This window comes from Lingula anatina, chromosome 1 (assembly GCF_051362555.1).
Source record: "Lingula anatina isolate TDL-2025a chromosome 1, LinAna3.0, whole genome shotgun sequence".
Lineage (NCBI taxonomy): Eukaryota > Metazoa > Brachiopoda > Lingulata > Lingulida > Lingulidae > Lingula > Lingula anatina.
This window is the reverse complement of record NC_141767.1, coordinates 54,343,454-54,362,051: the sequence shown is the minus strand read 5'-3', so window position 1 is coordinate 54,362,051 and position 18,598 is coordinate 54,343,454. Positions and strand designations below refer to the sequence as shown.

General features: G+C 33.9%; 1 protein-coding gene and 1 long non-coding RNA gene across 2 annotated transcripts in view; both read left to right on the top strand.

Moving 5' to 3' along the window:
- LOC106167063 (solute carrier family 12 member 1) overlaps positions 1–17,070 on the top strand; it is a 38,201-nt gene extending 21,131 nt beyond the window's left edge. The window contains exons 6-24 of the mRNA XM_013545870.3: positions 3,118–3,228; positions 3,456–3,567; positions 4,019–4,146; positions 4,298–4,498; positions 4,735–4,842; positions 5,133–5,259; positions 5,494–5,595; positions 5,872–6,027; positions 6,252–6,351; positions 6,577–6,688; positions 6,991–7,122; positions 7,356–7,462; positions 7,754–7,851; positions 11,451–11,921; positions 12,385–12,499; positions 12,689–12,775; positions 13,360–13,477; positions 13,722–13,792; positions 14,254–17,070. Of these exons, the coding sequence (XP_013401324.2) occupies positions 3,118–3,228; positions 3,456–3,567; positions 4,019–4,146; positions 4,298–4,498; positions 4,735–4,842; positions 5,133–5,259; positions 5,494–5,595; positions 5,872–6,027; positions 6,252–6,351; positions 6,577–6,688; positions 6,991–7,122; positions 7,356–7,462; positions 7,754–7,851; positions 11,451–11,921; positions 12,385–12,499; positions 12,689–12,775; positions 13,360–13,477; positions 13,722–13,792; positions 14,254–14,389 (2,592 nt within the window). The 3' untranslated portion in view covers positions 14,390–17,070. The remainder of the gene's footprint in view (positions 1–3,117; positions 3,229–3,455; positions 3,568–4,018; positions 4,147–4,297; positions 4,499–4,734; positions 4,843–5,132; positions 5,260–5,493; positions 5,596–5,871; positions 6,028–6,251; positions 6,352–6,576; positions 6,689–6,990; positions 7,123–7,355; positions 7,463–7,753; positions 7,852–11,450; positions 11,922–12,384; positions 12,500–12,688; positions 12,776–13,359; positions 13,478–13,721; positions 13,793–14,253) is intronic.
- Positions 20–1,906, top strand: LOC147764791 (uncharacterized). The gene is made up of 3 exons (XR_015333251.1): positions 20–429; positions 650–900; positions 1,076–1,906. It is a non-coding gene; the product is annotated as an uncharacterized LOC147764791 (long non-coding RNA).
- Positions 17,071–18,598: the final 1,528 nt, after the last annotated feature.

The window sequence follows — 18,598 nt, the reverse complement described above, 5'->3', positions numbered from 1 at the left end:
TGAAAAACTAAGGTTGGCAATTGGCCACATTGGAGCCATTTTAAGTTGAAATTGGTGGCAAATATCTGTATATTCTTTGTCAAAGGGCTTTCTGAAATCTGTACCCTGAATATTTCACGAGCAGACAAGGCATATTTAAAAGATTGGGTCAGGTCATTGAAAACGAGGGTATTCTCAAGCATTAACACAGATACATGCAGACTGGTTTAGGTCCAAAATGAATGGGGAATACCCGCTTTAAGGGTCTGCCGCTAGATGGCGTGGGGGTGAAAGCAGTCCTTCTAAAATCTCGCAGAATCTCGCTCACGGCTTTACACCAGAGTTTAACATGGAGCGTGTGCACGCGTCGCTGACAGTGAACCAACTCAAACGCAATTTACTTGAATGTGGTGCCATAACATCTGGATGAAAATGTGAATTGACTGGAAGGTATGTGTTTTCTTTTCATTTAGTGCTTGAAAAACACGAATGCTGACTATTTTCCTTGAAAAAATCAAAAATTAGTCGAGGTGTGTGTGACAAATCTGACATGTTATGTACATGTACCAGTAGACTACTGTAGGTACGAGTAGGCCTACGCTCATATTTTGTTTTAGTAGCACGAAGATTTTTATACTTAGTAAATGTACTTATTTATTTTCTTTATAAGGTTACCCAAAGAAGGCCCATATATCGGGGGCAAAGCCTGAAACTGTCGATTTCAGGACCCCAGGACAGCCAACTTCAAGAGCAGGATAAAATGATTACTTCAGGACTCTTACCTATCACTTCACATCAGCGGCAAAGATTGCTGTAGCCACCAGTAATGCCTACCCTAAAGCTGACTTACAGGCGGCTGTGATGGACAACAACTATTGCCAAGTGCCATGAAAAGAATAAAGCATGGATAGAGGGAATGATGTAAGTGAAAACAGAGGTCTGCTATTAAGAATCGGGCCCAAATATGAGAAAGAATTATCAAACTAGGTGATAGGTGACATCATAGAATTATAATATTGTATCTAAACTAATCTAAATTGTATCTATTTAATGCTGTAACCATCTACCATGCTTTAATGGGATATGAATATTTCAGGTTGAGGAACAAACAGCGAAGGACACTGAGTAAGCAAGTTATAACAAGGAAAGAGCGCAATCTGACACAAGGAGAGACAATGGCGGATCACTGCCTCAAGATTTGGAGAGATAATTGCAGCTACAGAGAAGAAGTATATAAACAAACTGTATGAATCATTGAACATTGTGTCCAAAACCATTGCAGACACATGACAGTTGGACCCGGACCTGATTTCCCCTTTTGGAATGTGTATCTCGTGCACAAATCTGGGCCCAAAGAAAACCTGCAAATACTTTACTCAGTTAGAAGGCCAGATGTTCATTACGAATCGCCCATTCTGCTATTTTGTTGTGTTTACATTCAAAGATCTGTTTGTGGGGTTGATTCATTCTGACACAGTGACACTGGATATTTTTCTACATGTATTTTGCCGAGGATAACTTTTTTTAATGAAAAACACTATAGGAAGTACGTGTCAGCTAGTTTATAGAAAGTACACCTGTATGAGATGGTTTTAGCTGCAATCACAATTTTGAAGTGCCATTTTAAAAAAAATGTTTTAACTAAAATGAAATAATTTGGTGGTGCTATATTCTTTACAAAAAGTACTTATGTGTTTATGCTGTTTTTAATAGTCTTTAACTGTAATGAAAAAAAAAACTATGATGCTATTTTGTAAAGTATTTTTAGTGGGATGAAATAATTTGATAGTTGTATTTACAGCAAATAATTTGGTTTTTCTGCTTTTAAAAGAATTTTCAAAGTGCTGACATAATGTGGTGGTTCTATTCAAGTAAAATAATTCATAAGTACTATTTTGTAAAAAGGAACCAAAAAACTGTTCATTTGTAAAATGTTTGCTTTCTTTAATTTTTATTTCTTAAACTGTTACAATAAGTTTTCCATACCTACAGAAATCCATTGGCTGAGAAATTGCAGCTATATAATCAGGAAAGTTATAGCACAAATAAATTATCTAAGTATTACATGGTTTCATGGTTTTTACTATGGACTGAATAATTATTTTGTTTAAATAAAACATTTGGTTTTGCTGCTTTTTAATGAATTTTCAGAGCGATGAAATAATATGGTGTTTCTACTCAAGTAAAACAATTCAGAAGTGCTATTTTGTAAAAAAAGAATAACAACTGTTCATTTATAAAATGTTTTCTTTCTTTAAATTTTATTTCTTAAACTGTTACAAAAAGATTTCCAAACATGCATTATTCCATTGGCTGAGAAATTGCATCTATACATGTACAAATAAATTATCTAACTATACCTAGTTTTATGATTCTTACGATGTACTGAATAATTTTTTAAATAAAAATAATTATTTAATTAACATTACCAGTCATGCTCAATACATCAATAAAAAAGGATATTACTTAATAACACAACCTTATGCGGGTAGTAGGCTACCGGCACTTATGACAACTCTTCTGAAATTACGGACATAAGAAAACGCACTTTGATAAATGATACTTCCTAGGGGCACTTTCTTGCTACGGAGCTCTCTTTCCAAAACTTTATAAGTTTTTCCAAGATCAATTAACCTTTCTACGTGTATTCTTTTTGAGGCGAGGCAACTCGTCTATCTTTAGGGGCCTAATTACTGTGCCTGGGTCAAGTTGTAACTGTCCTTTTAACATGGAAGGTGTGTTGACATGGGCAACCCTTCACTTCAAACGAAGCCCTGAATCCTCAGGAAAATTATGCCCACCTTGCCGACTTTGACATTCAGGTACACAACAATACTGAGGCATGTTTATTAAGGCCAGTGCCACAGTCCAACGTATATGATATCCAACATGGCGACTGTGGAAGGACTGAATTCACACTAGCGACACCTGGCGCCAAGCGGGCTGGTATACCTCATTGGAGCTGTCTTTGGTGATCTAATCATAATTAAAATAGTGGCTCTGGGGTTATTTAACCCAACCTGACTGGAAATTTGTTCTTTGACTCTTTATTGATTTATTCATTTTTTTAACATAATAAACACTATTTTTTTTAGTTTAAGTGTAACAGATGATAAGAATTGTGTATTTTGTGTTCAGGAGTATGATGCATTGATGACAGATGAGATGAATGATGTAAGGATCATAGGCTGTATCACTATTGTACTGCTGCTGGGGGTGTCCATAGCTGGGATGGAATGGGAAGCCAAGGTGAGCAGAGACTATTTCTTAAATAGATAAAGTCACATTATAAATAAGTGAAAACATAAGATTTGAAAGTATGCCTTAAACTGAAAAAAAAAAAAAAATTGTTCATTCTAAAAATGAAAATACAACACTGCAACAGTCCAACTCTTTCGATCTTCATATTTTTTATTTTAAAAAGCACCATATGACGTCTTCCAGTCTTGGGAAACCTGTTTCTCATTGTATTTCAGGCTCAACTTATTCTCCTTGCCATCTTGATTATTGCCATGGTAAATTTCACTGTTGGTACTTTTATTCCTCCTAGCATGGAGGAGCAGAGTCAGGGATTCCTGGGATATCAAGGTAGATTAATAATAATAATAATAAATTATTATTATTATTATTATTATTATTATAATGTTGAAGTCACACATGAGCATTTGTTATGGTAAATAGTTAGGGATGAGCTTGAGTGTCAACAAGACTACTCAAATCTGAAGAATTTTGTGTAGAATTCTTGCAGTGTTTAGCAATATGGTTAACTTCAATATTTTGAAGTTCCATGCACCTTATCTCAATTCCTATTTTTTTCAACTGGGCATCAGTGTCTTTATTATTATTATTATTATTATTATTATTATTATTATTATTATTATTATTATTATCCCATCTTTCTGTTATATTCCAAAACAAATGCCAGGCCATCTGTTCATTTAGCAAATATGTATATACACAATCCCATATTGAAACAATCAGATTAATGGTCAACAATATGTGGAATATGTAATGATATTTATATTTTTTCTGTTTTCAGGCAGAATCTTTGAAACAAACTTTGGCCCAGATTTCCGTGATGGAGAAGGCTTCTTTTCTGTATTCAGCATATTCTTCCCAGCTGCCACTGGGATCCTGGCTGGTGCTAATATTTCTGGAGATTTGGCTGTAAGTTAGTTTTCACCAATTGTCCATGCTGAACACACTTATGGTCACCGTGTTATAGGTGTGTGTGTGTATTCTCCACATACTTTTCTTGAAGTTGCCACTCAGAACATGCATCTGTCTCCTTTTCATCACTGTATCTTCCAATTTCCAGGATCCCCAGCGTGCAATCCCCAAGGGCACTCTCCTTGCTATAATCATCACCACCATCAGTTACATCTGCTTTGCTGTCATGGTAGGCTCCTGTGTGGTACGGGATGCCACAGGATGTGTGATGGATGCGGAGATGTTTTCTCAGAATTCCTCTAACTGTTCACAAGTTGCATTCGAATATGGACTACTGAATAACTTCCAGGTAATAAGAATATATCCTGGTACTAGTATAAAACTGATGTAATTTTTGAATGGAAGACAGTAGGTATAAAAAAAATGATTCATCACAGTTAAAGGGATATAAGAACCAATGATTTTAATCATGCTTTAGATATGGTAAATAAATTGAAAATTTACCAAGAGAGAGCTTTTAATCTGCCAAGCAGAATGTTATCAGTTAGTTGATTTTCTTTGAGTGTACACTGTTTTTTTTTGCAGGTGATGGAACTGGTCTCTGGATTTGGCCCTCTAATCTATGCAGGAATATTTGCTGCCACTCTGTCCAGTGCTCTGGCCTCTTTGGTCTCGGCACCAAAGGTTTTTCAGGTAGATTCAACATCAAAATAAAATTATTCAGCAACTTGTTTCTTTTATTTCACTTCATTTGATCAATTACTTCTTTTTTGCCACTCTATTGACAGCAAATATGCAAAATAATAAGAAAAATTGTAGATATTGTCTGTAAAAAATGACAAAGAGAAAAATACAGTTTACAATTAAATTGTCTTTGCTAGATTAAAAAAAAAGTATTTGTCAAGACTTTTGCAGTGTCATAGACAACATGATTCAAGTTATACTGAAATACCAAAAGGTTAAATTCTCTTTCTTTGCTCCAGGCTGTTTGTAAAGACAAAATTTTCCCAAAGATTCACATATTTGCCAAAGGGTACGGTAGAACTGGAGAAGAACCTTGGAGAGCATATATTTTGACCTTCATCATTGCTACTGGGTTTATTCTCATAGGTAAGTAAAATATATATCTTCGTATATTTTTTCATTGTTAGGTTAAAAATTGTGGGGGCAGAAAAGGCTCCTTGTCATTGGTTTATACTTCAAACTGCACCCTTGTTATGTAATGTGGATTTGGGGCATTAGGATAAGTAAGGGCCTTATCAGAGATTTAAGACTCACTTAAAGGACAAGTACTATTAACGTTTCATAAAGATTAGATTTCAAGATTTCCTGTTTCCATTTTAGGAGAGCTGAATGCTATTGCACCCTTGATCAGTAACTTTTTTCTTATGGCGTATGCACTCATCAATTATTCTTGTTTTGATGCCTCCCTTTCCAAATCACCAGGTAAATACTAATGAGCTCATTATACAGTTTTATTTTGCAATATTCTAAAATTGTCATCTGGTAATTTACTAAACACAGAATGGTTGCATTCATAATTTTTGTAAATGATGTGTATTATTGTCTTCAACAAAAAATTTGAAAACCTTACAACAACATCAATACTCTGCATTTTTTTTTGTGGGGGGGGGGGGGGGGGGGGGGGAGGGCATTTTTCTTTGGAATGCTCCATTTGTTTTAGATAGGATTCATGCTTTGATATTGAACAAACCCCTTCAGGTTGGCGCCCTGCCTTCAAGTATTACTCCCAATGGGTTTCCCTGGCTGGAGCCATGCTTTGCCTTGTAGTCATGTTCATCATTAACTGGTGGGCTGCCTTGGTCACCTTTGTCTGTGTGACTGCCTTGTATGTCTATGTGCACTACAGTAAGCCAGGTAGGTGGTGGTAAATATAGTACTATATAAGTTTTCCCCATTTTTTTTGTGACAATCATTTATGGTGTTTAAGATGTGATATTAAAAAAGTCTGATCATATAAGTATTGCATTTACCCATTTCAGAACTAGTTTTGTGATTCAATATATATAGCACTTTGTTTACTTGAAAACTATTGGTGGTGCTAGCATTGATATAATCTTGTTTATGGACGTATGTTGTAGATGTCAATTGGGGCTCCTCCACCCAGGCCCATGCCTACAGGAACGCTCTTCAGCAGACTTTAAAACTAATCTCAGTAGAGGAACATGTCAAGAATTTTAGGTAAAATTTGCAGTCTTTTTAATTTTTGTGAAAAAAGAAGAAACAACCTGAACAGATGTGCCTTAAAAATAGATTCTTCACTAAGTGTTCATTTGATTAGTCTTTGAATTTAAAACAAAAAGATTGTAGGTTTAGAGACTGTTACAGATTTTTGTTATATAAATAGAGGAATATACTTTCTGATGTCCTTTTTTGGGTGATCAGTATTTCTTATTTATATTTCAGACCACAGTTACTTGTGCTAAGTGGGCTTCCCATGACCAGGCCTAGTTTGATTGATTTTGCTTCTGACATAACCAAAGGAATTGGACTCATGGTGTGTGGACACTATATAAAGGTATGGGACCTTTATATACATTTCATGAACAAACATCCATATTTCAGAAACAAACATTTAAGAAAAAAATTCAGTAGTCAAATGATGTCAAAGGTTCAGTCCAGTTCTTTTAAAGATATCGTTATGTATACTTAATGACTTCATGTTAAGGTATGGGTCGTGAAAGCACATTTTGTGGTTATGAAAAAATGATTTTGAATGGTTTGGCCTAATTATTTTTAGTTGTTTTAATACATACTTGAAGATGAATATGACAAATTCTAGTGACTAAATTGTGATACAGTTATATTGTCATTCACTAGGGTGATGTTAGTCAGGTTAGCAATATCAAGACAGCAGCTGTTCATAACTGGCTACACAAAAGGAAAGCAAAAGCATTTTACAACTTTGTTGCAGCTAGTGATTTTAGAAGTGGCATTCAGTCACTCCTAGAGGTAAGGAGATAAATAATATGTTACAAATAACACAATATGTTTCCTTATTTGCTTCAGCTCTGAATAACTGTGTACATTGTCGTAGTTTTTGGGAGAAGTTGAAAAAACTATGGGCTTGGCTTTCAAAATGAAATATTGTTGATAAATCTAATTTAGACTTATTGTCTTGGAAGTCATTTAAAATTTCAACACCACTTGTTATGGAATCTAATGTTGATCTTATTTTCTTTCAGGTTACAGGGTTAGGGAAGTTAAAACCAAACACTGTGCTCATGGGTTTCAAGTCCAACTGGCAAACAGATAAACCTGAAAACGTGGAAGAATACCTTCACATCATACAGTAAGTAAAGAAAAAACAAACAAGCAAACTAACACAAACAAACGGGAAAAGTTCTACACTCTATTTTAATTGTACCACCGGCTCCGCTGCCATGTCACCGTTACCGCTTCTCCTAGACTACTAGAGCCTGCGTACCCATCTCTTGTTTTGTGATAAATTCAGCTTAAGCACAAGTAAAATTGACTTAGAATGGTTTTATACCATCAGTTTTTTTAATAGTAATATGAATTGTATGGCATTTTGTAAATTTCATATATTTATGATTAGCACAGTTTAATATTTTTTTTCCAGCGACACTCTAGACCTGCGCTATGGTGTAGGTATTCTCAGAGTGAAGGAAGGGTTTGACTTCTCTGAGAGCATGGTGATAGAACCAGTAATAGAGGAAGGTAAGGCTCTTGTCACTTATTTTCAGAGGGATTTATGCCTATTTATTGTGGATAATTATTAAGGGTATTTGAAACAATACTTCTAACTGATTTTAATATTTAGAAAAGTACCAAATGATATATAAAGAGATCTGATTTATAGCTGGACATATGCTTGTTACTGATCTGATCTTTTAAAGGAAAATGTATAGATTTTGTTTGGTTAAAATTTTATAGATGAAAACTAACCCCCACATTTTGTAGCATTTGAGTATTATATTTTTCATGTTGCCTTATTATTTGTACATTTTTGTCCTCAAGTAATGTACAGTTGTACTTGACTAACACATATTTTACTTTTGATATTATTTTACATTAACACTTATAACCCCATGCTTTATTTGTTAATTAAAACACATAATTATTTAAGTAAAGGGCCTACAGTATTGTGAAACAAAAAGACATGTTCATGTTTGTTTTTAAAGCAATCATGACAGCAGAAGTTGAGAGATTTCTGGAAGGTATTTGTCTAGGAAAAAAGAAACAGGGTACATACTGCGTCTTCTGTGGTGTTGGGTTATTCTGCATTCTTCACATTTACGTTTTTGTCAAAAATTTACCAAAATCTTGGCTCTGAATTTTTTACAGCTGTTGGATGGTTTTATTATCATTTTGTGTGATATTAAAACAGACCTGTTCTGAAAAATGTGGTTAAACTCCTCCATTGCAAAACATGTATATGTAAGCCCTTTATATGCTTACAGTTTTTATAGCACAAGATTATCATATCACTTACCTCTAAAATGCTAAGAAAGTATTTCATGATAACTTTTGATAACTCTTGTAAATGTTATACAGTGTGTGAAGATTGGTTTGAGCCTTTCATTGATGTTGAAGTGAATTTGATATGTTTTAATCTTTTAAAGAGTAATTTCATATACATGTAATATATATAAAGGTATTGATTTTATTGTTTTTTTTTTGTTTTGTACTTTTTGTTGAGTTGATATCTCTTTTGGTTTTGTGCTGCACAGACCCACATCTGAGGGAGTTTAGTTCCTACTCTATTAATGTTACCTATGGCTATAGGAAAGAGAAATTGGCAGGTTGGGTGCTGTTCTTTACATGTTATGTGGATGTAACCTTTGGTGTTCTCTGTTGTAACAGGCTACTTGGGTGTCTGCTTTTTCTATTCATGGCTGATAGTGTATTTGAATGCTAGTAAGTAAAACTATACCATTAACTATACCACAGCTCTGGTAGTGGTATATGTACTGGCCAGGGGTAAAGTTCGTGACTTTTTCTCAAGACTCCATGCTTATATCATTATATGGTAATTGTGGAAAGACTTGTATTTTCAGTACATTTGACAATATCAAAATTTTATATCACATATATGCAAGACTGCCAAGTAAATGCAGTTATCACTTTACTCATGTTCTGATATTTTGTTGCAACCACATATCCAATATAATATTGTGCTAAACCCAACCCTGCATAGTTTAATGGATGTGGCAGTAGTACATGTTGACAATTTATCCCATCGCATAAGAGGGCGTCAAACTAAAACTTCATATGCTTGATCTCCATGAAGTACTTATGTCTTATATAACATTAAAAAATTGTTTCAAAATTTATCAATTTTGTTGTACACTAGAATAATATATTTTAAAATTCAATAGTGTAAAATTGGTAGTAATAGATTTCCAGCACTAGTTTTTCATGTAGAACTTACTCAGCTTATTGGGAAATAAGATGTCCATAGATAGTTATAGAAGATCGATCTTATTTAGTGTAAGTGCAAAAAGTATTTTTATTTTTTACTGACCAAATTTAACACAGGATCTCAATGGTTATTGCCCTGGCTTAAAATCTTTTCCCCCAGAACTGCTAATGCTTTATGTCAATTGCATTTTGATGTGTTACTACAAGTGTTCCTCATAAAAACTACGCTTTAATTTATTATGCATAGAAAACAATATGCAAAAAGTAATTCTTACTATTTTGAGTTTAATTTTACAAGGTCTGGTGGTCTTTCCTGCTGACACAAATTTATCAATTTTGTTGTACACTAGAATAATATATTTTAAAATTCAATAGTGTAAAATTGGTAGTAATAGATTTCCAGCACTAGTTTTTCATGTAGAACTTACTCAGCTTATTGGGAAATAAGATGTCCATAGATAGTTATAGAAGATCGATCTTATTTAGTGTAAGTGCAAAAAGTATTTTTATTTTTTACTGACCAAATTTAACACAGGATCTCAATGGTTATTGCCCTGGCTTAAAATCTTTTCCCCCAGAACTGCTAATGCTTTATGTCAATTGCATTTTGATGTGTTACTACAAGTGTTCCTCATAAAAACTACGCTTTAATTTATTATGCATAGAAAACAATATGCAAAAAGTAATTCTTACTATTTTGAGTTTAATTTTACAAGGTCTGGTGGTCTTTCCTGCTGACACACATAAACAATATATTCCAAGTCCTTTGAACTGAGAGAATTCACATTTAACTGGTCTAACTGGAAAAATCAATGACCTTAGGCTTGTGCTTATTCCTTACACTGGATGCTTTTCATGTTGATTCTGTTTTAATGTTATGATGCAAAAATATAGGTAATTGTTTTTGGCTATGATCATTAATGCTTCAGAGCTTGAAATCCATTTTCGCTACGAGTAGAAGGAGATATGGCAGTTTAATTGGCATGCATGGTTCCGAACAGCGTTGATCTTGCATTGCTTAGATGGTATAAGCAATAGTCTCCTTTAAAAACACTGAATAATGGACTTATAATGTTTAGATTATGCAGAAATACTCATGGTTGGAAGCCCAGTGTTACTTGTACTTTTCTTCCTGTATTGCAGTGTATGTTTTGTGCATCCTTCTCTGGGTAGTCAGATATCAGCCTACCCCAAGTACCCTCATCAACCTCACCACTTAATCTTTTAATTATTCTAAACCCTGCAACCCTAATTAAAATATGAACCAGTGCAACAGTATACAATAATTTGATTTACTTTTCCTTCTATATAGTGCTTTAGTATATACAGGTAATTGTTATATGTTTATAAAGATATGATTATTGGTAAGTGCCAGCACTTTGTTTCCTGGTAAAAAGGATGAGCATGTAGGACTGATGGTATGCTAGTTTACTGAGGAATGAGATGACAGCTAGTTTTGTGGGTTCTTGACACTTATTCACTCTAGCACTGCATTGGGAATTTAAGTCAGGAATGACAAGCACGTATTGTTGGCATCTCTAGAAGGTGTCTGATTTATGAGTAAAGGGATAATGCTTGTCTTGGAAAGTAAAGAGTTGCTTTCTTGGTTCAGATCATCATAAATAAATGTGGAATAAGATAATACTCTAACCTGATCATCAACTTTGCTGTCTACCTAATTTTGCTCTGGGTACTTCAGTTGCCTTACATATCTCCACTTTTTCATAACGTGAGTAGAAGTTTCATTATTTGTCACAGTAAAATCAATTTAAAGAAACATAAGCTTTTCTTTTGAAAGTCTACTTTGCAGATCATCTAGATGTATCATTTGTACCAAGTCTAAAATCAGGTCAAATGTTACTACATATATTTCATGGTTAAGTTTTATGTTTCAGAGCCAAGGAATGAAGAGCAGGAGGCGCTGTTGATGAGGAGAGCTCCTAGTGTAGTGATGGCAGCCCAGATGTCAGCTTACAGTGAGGAGGACATCCCTCATGGTCAGCTCACTGCCGCCAGCTCTATAGGCAGCATGACCATGCTAGAAGACCTGAAGAGTAATAAAATTCAGATTGATGTAGGCGGTCCATCAAGTGATGAAGATGAGGAAGATGATGAGGTTGAAGAGGCTGGAATGTCAGAGACAGAGATAGAAAAAGAGGAAGCAGACATAGAAAAGGGGAAAGAAGTAGAGAAAGAATCAAAGGACAAAAATGAGAATAGTATATCTAGATCTGGAAGTAGGAAAAGTAAAAATAAGAAAGGAATATTGTCTAATATCAACAGGGATATCTTGCAGGCAGTGAATCGTTTCCAGAGGAAACAGAAAAAAGGGACCATTGATGTGTGGTGGCTTTTTGATGATGGAGGTAATTCAAAATGACAAGCCAAAAGTAGTATAATATAAATATACTGATAATATAAATAACATTGGTTATGTTATTAAAACATAGTTTTACATAAGATGATTAAATATTTTCATAAGAAAAAAGTCTTCATGGTGTTTTGAAATTGTATTAAGCTTAGTTTAGTGGATATGTAATTGTGTGTGATATCTTGAGTACCTTTTGAAGTATTGTTGTTACATAATCAGCTTGTCAGCTACTTTTCACTACTAGACTACTAGTTTTACTAGTTTTCACTCCTAGTATTTGTCACCCATCACTTTAGTGCTCTCTACTTGATGACTTATCAACAGGCTATTATCCAGGCTATCTAAATGACCGTTGAGTGTAGAAAAATGAGATACCTTATAATTGCCAACCAGAGTATTTGCTTTCAACTACGATTGATTTTTTCTTCTCTACCAGTCCTTTCCTTATCTAATTGTAGGTCTGACCATGTTGATCCCATACATTCTGTCCACCAAGTCACATTGGTCAAATTGCGATCTCCGTGTCTTTACTGCTGGAACTAAAAAGAAGGAACTTGACAGGGATCAGAAAAAGTATGACCAATTTATTTAAAAGTGTTGCATCATTAACAATACATTTAGAGAACTCAAAGTAAATTTGCTGACTTTCATATTTATTTTATTTCATTTTTTAACATGAAAAAGTTTTCAGATTACATGCTTTAATGTCAATGCTTTGCTTTGATAATATAGCTGTTGACACATCTGTCTTTTGTATTTCAGCATGGCAACATTGTTAAGTAAATTTAGGATAGACTACTCAAAAATGACGGTTATCCCAGACATTGGAAAGAAGCCAAAAGAGGAAAGGTAATATGTTGGTGTTTTTATGAGAATCCCCTTACTTATTTTTTTAAGTAGTGGAAGACATGAATGTTTTTATGGTCAAAAATGTGAATTGTACTTTATAGTATTATACTATCAATTATCAAAGTGGGATTTAGGTAGACTGAATATTGAATGACATAGATGGGCAATTAGTGGTGACAAGTACTAAATACAGTGGGTTTTGATGGTGCTTTTACTCCCCCCCCCCCCCCCCCCCAAATATAACCAGTGTCATCTTTGATTTGTTAGATATTTATCACTTTTTAATATATATGTATGTTTACGTATCTGTTTAAAAAAGTGATTTAAAGACTTTTCAAGAAGATTTCCAAATTTCTTTTGGAAAAGACAAAATTAATTATCATTTCCCATCAGTACCCTTTGTATGCGATCTAAAAACTGATCATGTTAAAATGTTTTTTAAATGATATGTCAGTAAAATTAAGCACACTCACCTGAAGTTCTCTTTACTTTCAGAAAAAAATCCCCCTATGCATCTTGTTTAATGTGTAAGATATGGAATGTAGCAAATAATAATAATATGTATTTTGTTTTCTGTTTTGAAGTATTGCCCAGTTTAAAACCTTGATCAAACCCTGGGTCCTGGATGAAGAAGCTGGGGAGACGGAAGAAATGTTCCCCTGGAAAATATCTGAAGCAGAGATGCTGGCAAATAAAGACAAGGTTAGTAGACAAGGCAAAGAGATTATGCATATATACCTGTCTTTTATCATATACTTGAGGAGTATGTATAGAAATTATTACATAAAATCTTAGTGAAATAAGGTAACAGATTATTATAATACAGTAACAATAATACAGTAACAGGTTAAAATATCTTTTTCATTAATTTTTTATGCCTTAAAATAAGTGCTTCCCTGTCCTTGTGTACTTAATGCTGTTCATTCATTTTAATGACCGTTTTTAGAACTATCGCCACATTCGCCTGCGAGAGCTGTTAATGGAACACTCCCATAGTGAGGCATCCCTGATCGTCATGTAAGATCATCTCTGTTAATGTCACATTTTATATTTCAAATATGACCATTTTATTCATTTTATTACCTATTTCAATTTTATTTTTAAAAAATCATCTCTGAGTCTATGCTCATTTTGTTTTTGTATTCTTTATATTATTTTGTTTTTTTGTACTTAAACTGCACTTTATTCAATGGATGCATTTATTAGAATGGGTAATTTATTTTCTATGCTGCTTAAGATTAATTAAATCCTACTGTATTTTGATAAATAATTCTAAAAAGAACCGATTCCCCCTCTTTACATTCTTGCACATCCTTTCAGTCACTGCAATAAATTTAGCATCACTCTTAAAAGGGTCTTAAAATGTGGCCTTTATTTGCCTATTTGCATCTTATGAACATTTTATCTCTGTGTCTAAATATACAATGTCTACTATAACACTTAGATGGGTATTCATTTCTCTCCTTTTCTATTCTCAGGACTCTCCCCATGCCACGCAAAGGTACCTGTGGGGCAGGGCTGTACATGGCCTGGCTAGAGACTCTGACCAAAGACATGCCGCCCATACTGCTGCTGAGAGGAAACCAGACCAGTGTATTAACATATTACAGTTAAATGGCAGGAGATGCCTTCTTAGTCTTTTTATTAGTAGGGGTGTAAAGCTTGCAAATATTAATCATTGAGTTATAGTATGAATATCTAAGGTACTTGTGTATGAAAGCTTGGTAGGGGTCAATGTGGAATATGATCTAGTGAACAGTGCAATCAAGTTTTACATTATTTGGAGTATACAGGATATTTGAAAATCAAACAGTTGCTCTTACACACGACTGTGTGTGGGACTTCTTTTAACTTAGGGAGTGGTTAATACATCGACAGTAGTTCAAGCAAGCAATTAAGGGAAAATGTTTCTAAGAACAAATATATGAAATGAGAGTGTTAATGGTACAGTGCTTAGTAAGTGAACATGCCAACATGCAAACTAGAAAAGTGGAAGCAGTTTAAGAGGCACAAGGTATAGAAACTAGTAAAACATGCATAAGACTCTAACTATATTAACATTTCTCTTCACTTTGTGTCAGTTATATACATTTAAATATATTAAGTTGCAATATTTTTATTATATATTTTTTTTTGAAAGCACAGATATACCTCTGGCACATTTACATGACATTATACACAGGTGCAAGAAAATATCCCAGTCTTAATATATATCCAGCATAATCTTTGCCCTTCAACTTGTAATGGTTGGTATATACATACTTAGTATGTACATATACAGGGACACAAATTTACTCAGTGTATTTATTCATTGGAACCATGACATGGTGAGAAGCATTTATTTTAAAAATGGGACTCCAGCTCTTCATGTTAAAAATATAGGACTTTTATTTATTTAACAAGAATTATTTATAGTTCAATATATTATATAAAAATAGCTAATTAATCTATTAATTTTGTGTGATAGACCAATAATATATGGCTCTAAATTATGATATTGGTGATGGTTGTATATAACAATATAACAACTTTAGTAATCTCACAACTGTGCTAGAGAGTGCTTTTGGTTTATCAAAAGGGCAACTGTAGAAAAATCAAAAAGATAAAGGAATAAGGAAATAAGATATTGTACAAGTTGGACAAAAAGTTTAGTCAGTATGTCAACCTAAGTGTGGTTTTCCCTCGGTGCATTTGAACATTTGAAATCCTGCGTCTATTTGTTAAGTCTAGCTTAAAGCAGAGTGCAAAATAAGATGTTTGGATGTTTAAGCAAGGAGATGTATATACATCCCCTTGGTTTAAGTAAGAGTGCTTTAGTGATTGATCTCAACAGTGTACGTCTTTAGTAATGTGATTTGTCTTTAATGTTAATTATTTAGGCCATGACTTTGTCATTACAATTGCAGAAACAGCAAATTCATCAAACCCATTTTAATATAAAACTGCCTTTGTCCAGCTCAGTAAAGCTGCTGACTGGTATGTTAGTTCTACCTCTGGTGAATGAATGAAATACCGAAAACTGTTGTTAAGTGTACTGGCACTTTGAGAAAATCAATCAATTTAAGCCATATTTCATTGCTGTTCTTTTCTTTTATCAGTTTGCTTCACAAATTAATTAGTCAAAAGCCTTAATGCATGGAAATTCATTTATTTTTTCAAAATAGAAACACAAATATATCATTGAAACATTAGTTCATTGTGCCTTATTTAAGCAGGAGTGTTATTTCCTAGATATATATAATTATTAAGTGCCTATTATTCAGCATTTATCAGCTTGGAAGTAATATGAGTTGTTTCTTACAATGTTCTCTCTAAAAATTATTTTATAATGAAGTAAGAAAGCAATGTTTAATATACCTAAAGGATCACCTTGGTTCAGAAGTGGATCATGACCACAAACAAATGCCTTGTTAGGATTTAGTCCAGTTTTTATCATTTGTTGGTTAGTAAAGAAGTTACTTTATATTATATAATTGGATATTGGGGTTCTTGGTATAAAGTGGCAATATAAAATTTCATCTTTGCTTTGTCATATGAATATGACAACTTGAAAAATGTAAATCTATGGTAGCAGCATAAAGGAAAGTCGGGGTTTGTTTTAGAATTTACTGCAGTCTGAATTCCAAGAATATCCTTTTTAGGAAATCGATCCTAGAGAAGTATTTAGATATTGTTTTTGAGATTAACCTTTATCTGTTCCTTATGTTTATTGGCTATGTAAGAAATTGATCAATGCATTTGATGAGAATTTAATATGGTTTTGTCCATTTTTATTTTATACTACCTCTCATGATGTAAATTGTCATCAAAAAGATAACAGGAAAAACTGCATTTGGTGTTTAAGCAACTTGTCTTGTGTATCTCAACTGGCATTTAGGGACATTTATAAATGTGTTTTTTTTTTTGTTTGTTATATTTATGTTATAGGGTATTAGATCAATTGATACTATTTATTGCAACTTTTGAATTTGCTCTATGCTTTTGCCAAAATTGAACCAAAATTGCCAATACATTTTATGATGCTTGGTTACTTGTAAGAAAGTGCCACAACAAACATTTTTCAGTAAATTTTGCTTCCAAGATGAACTCTTCTTCTGTCATTGTCATTTTAATGGAAGTTTGAGAAGATGTTTTTTTGTATACTTTTACTACTCTGCTAATTATTTGAGAATTATGATTTTGCTTATATCCAAATTTATATTACATGGAATTTCCAGGTGACATCTCTAAATGAGACTTGAAATTTTGTTTGACAAATTTAATTCAAAGGATGAATAAAAGGCGTTTAAACATTTCTCTTTCCCTGTTGGCAAATGCCGGTACATGTACCTGTATAAGGAACTTCAAAGGTGTCAGTTTATTAGCACACTTAAATGTCTGCCAAGTGTGCTGGATTATGGGGTTCATTTATCTCCTCCTTTTGACCTAGTGAATGTGGAAAAAGAATTCTGTGTTATCGACAGAACACTAGAAGTCAGAGAGTTAAATTTAAAAAGAAAATTCCTGCTCCTTGCTACGCTTCCCATGCACATGCACAACTCGCCTCTAACAGTGGGTCTTGACCCCCCCTCCCCCTCTTCGGTTTCTGAAAAACATATCACACCAATATTCCCCTCTTGGAATTAGAATTTTGACTAGCTACATCATAGTTCTAAACCCTACCAAAGGGCATTGTTTGCTCTCCAAATCATCAATTTTTTTCGGTGCCATTGAGCAGGCCCCGAACCCTACACCAAGGGGGCGATGGTCAGCTTCGCACATCCCTGCACCAATACATCCCTGCACTGATACTCCCCCCTCCCCACCGGTACATCCCTGCACCAATACTTCCCTGCACCGATACTCCCCCGCACCTATACTTCACTGCAGTATAGATGCGTGGGAGTATCGGTGTGGGGAGTAACGGTGCGCCTACATTGGCAATTTTACTGGGGATGTATTGATGCAGGGATGTACCAGTTTGGGGGAGTAGCGATGCGCATAATACACAAAAATTAACTAAGGGGGATTATTGGTGTAGGGGAGTATCGACATGACCTCGGCTTTGCATCCAAAGCCTGTCATTCCAGACCCCCGTCAAATAATCCTGGATCCATCTCTGTCTCTATATTATAAGCAATTCTATGCTCCAGTGTTTTTTATTTTATTTTTTACTTGCCCACTAAAATTTTTAAGGGGTGGAATGTTTATAAATATGCTTTTGCTAAAAGCATGTTTTAATGTTAGAGAGTTGAATTACTGGTACGGCGATCCAATTACCCCATTCAAATAAATCAGATGTAGATGAATCAGACGCTTCTTTTTTAATAAAGTGTATCATGTCCATTTTGTCTTATTTCTTCATTTAAAACACTGTGTACTGCAACAAAACATTTATTTCAGATTATTTTGATGGTTGTCCTGACAAAATTAATCATTTGTTCCCTCAGTTTGGTCTCATATTATTTTTACCATGGAATCTTTTAAGTTTATAAAATGGTTATCAATAATATTTTATGGGCTGATACAAACAACTAGTGTCTTCTTTTAAAATAATACAATAGCAGCAAGTCAGTGTTTTCCAAAATATAAAATAAATAATTCTCTTGTGCTAATTTACATATATTTTTTGCACTGTTAAATTAAAGTGGTCCTATTCAGTGGTGGGAGTTTATAACGAGGCTTAAACGCGGAAACTAGTTATTAGGTGAAGGTCGGGGCAATTTTTTTTGGGGGGTTATTGTCTCAAATGCGTTCTCTTTAACATATATACGTTTAAGTTATTGGGGTTTTGTCTACCAAGTTGATTCTTGTTATGAATTTATATCGATTTTGGTGATCTAT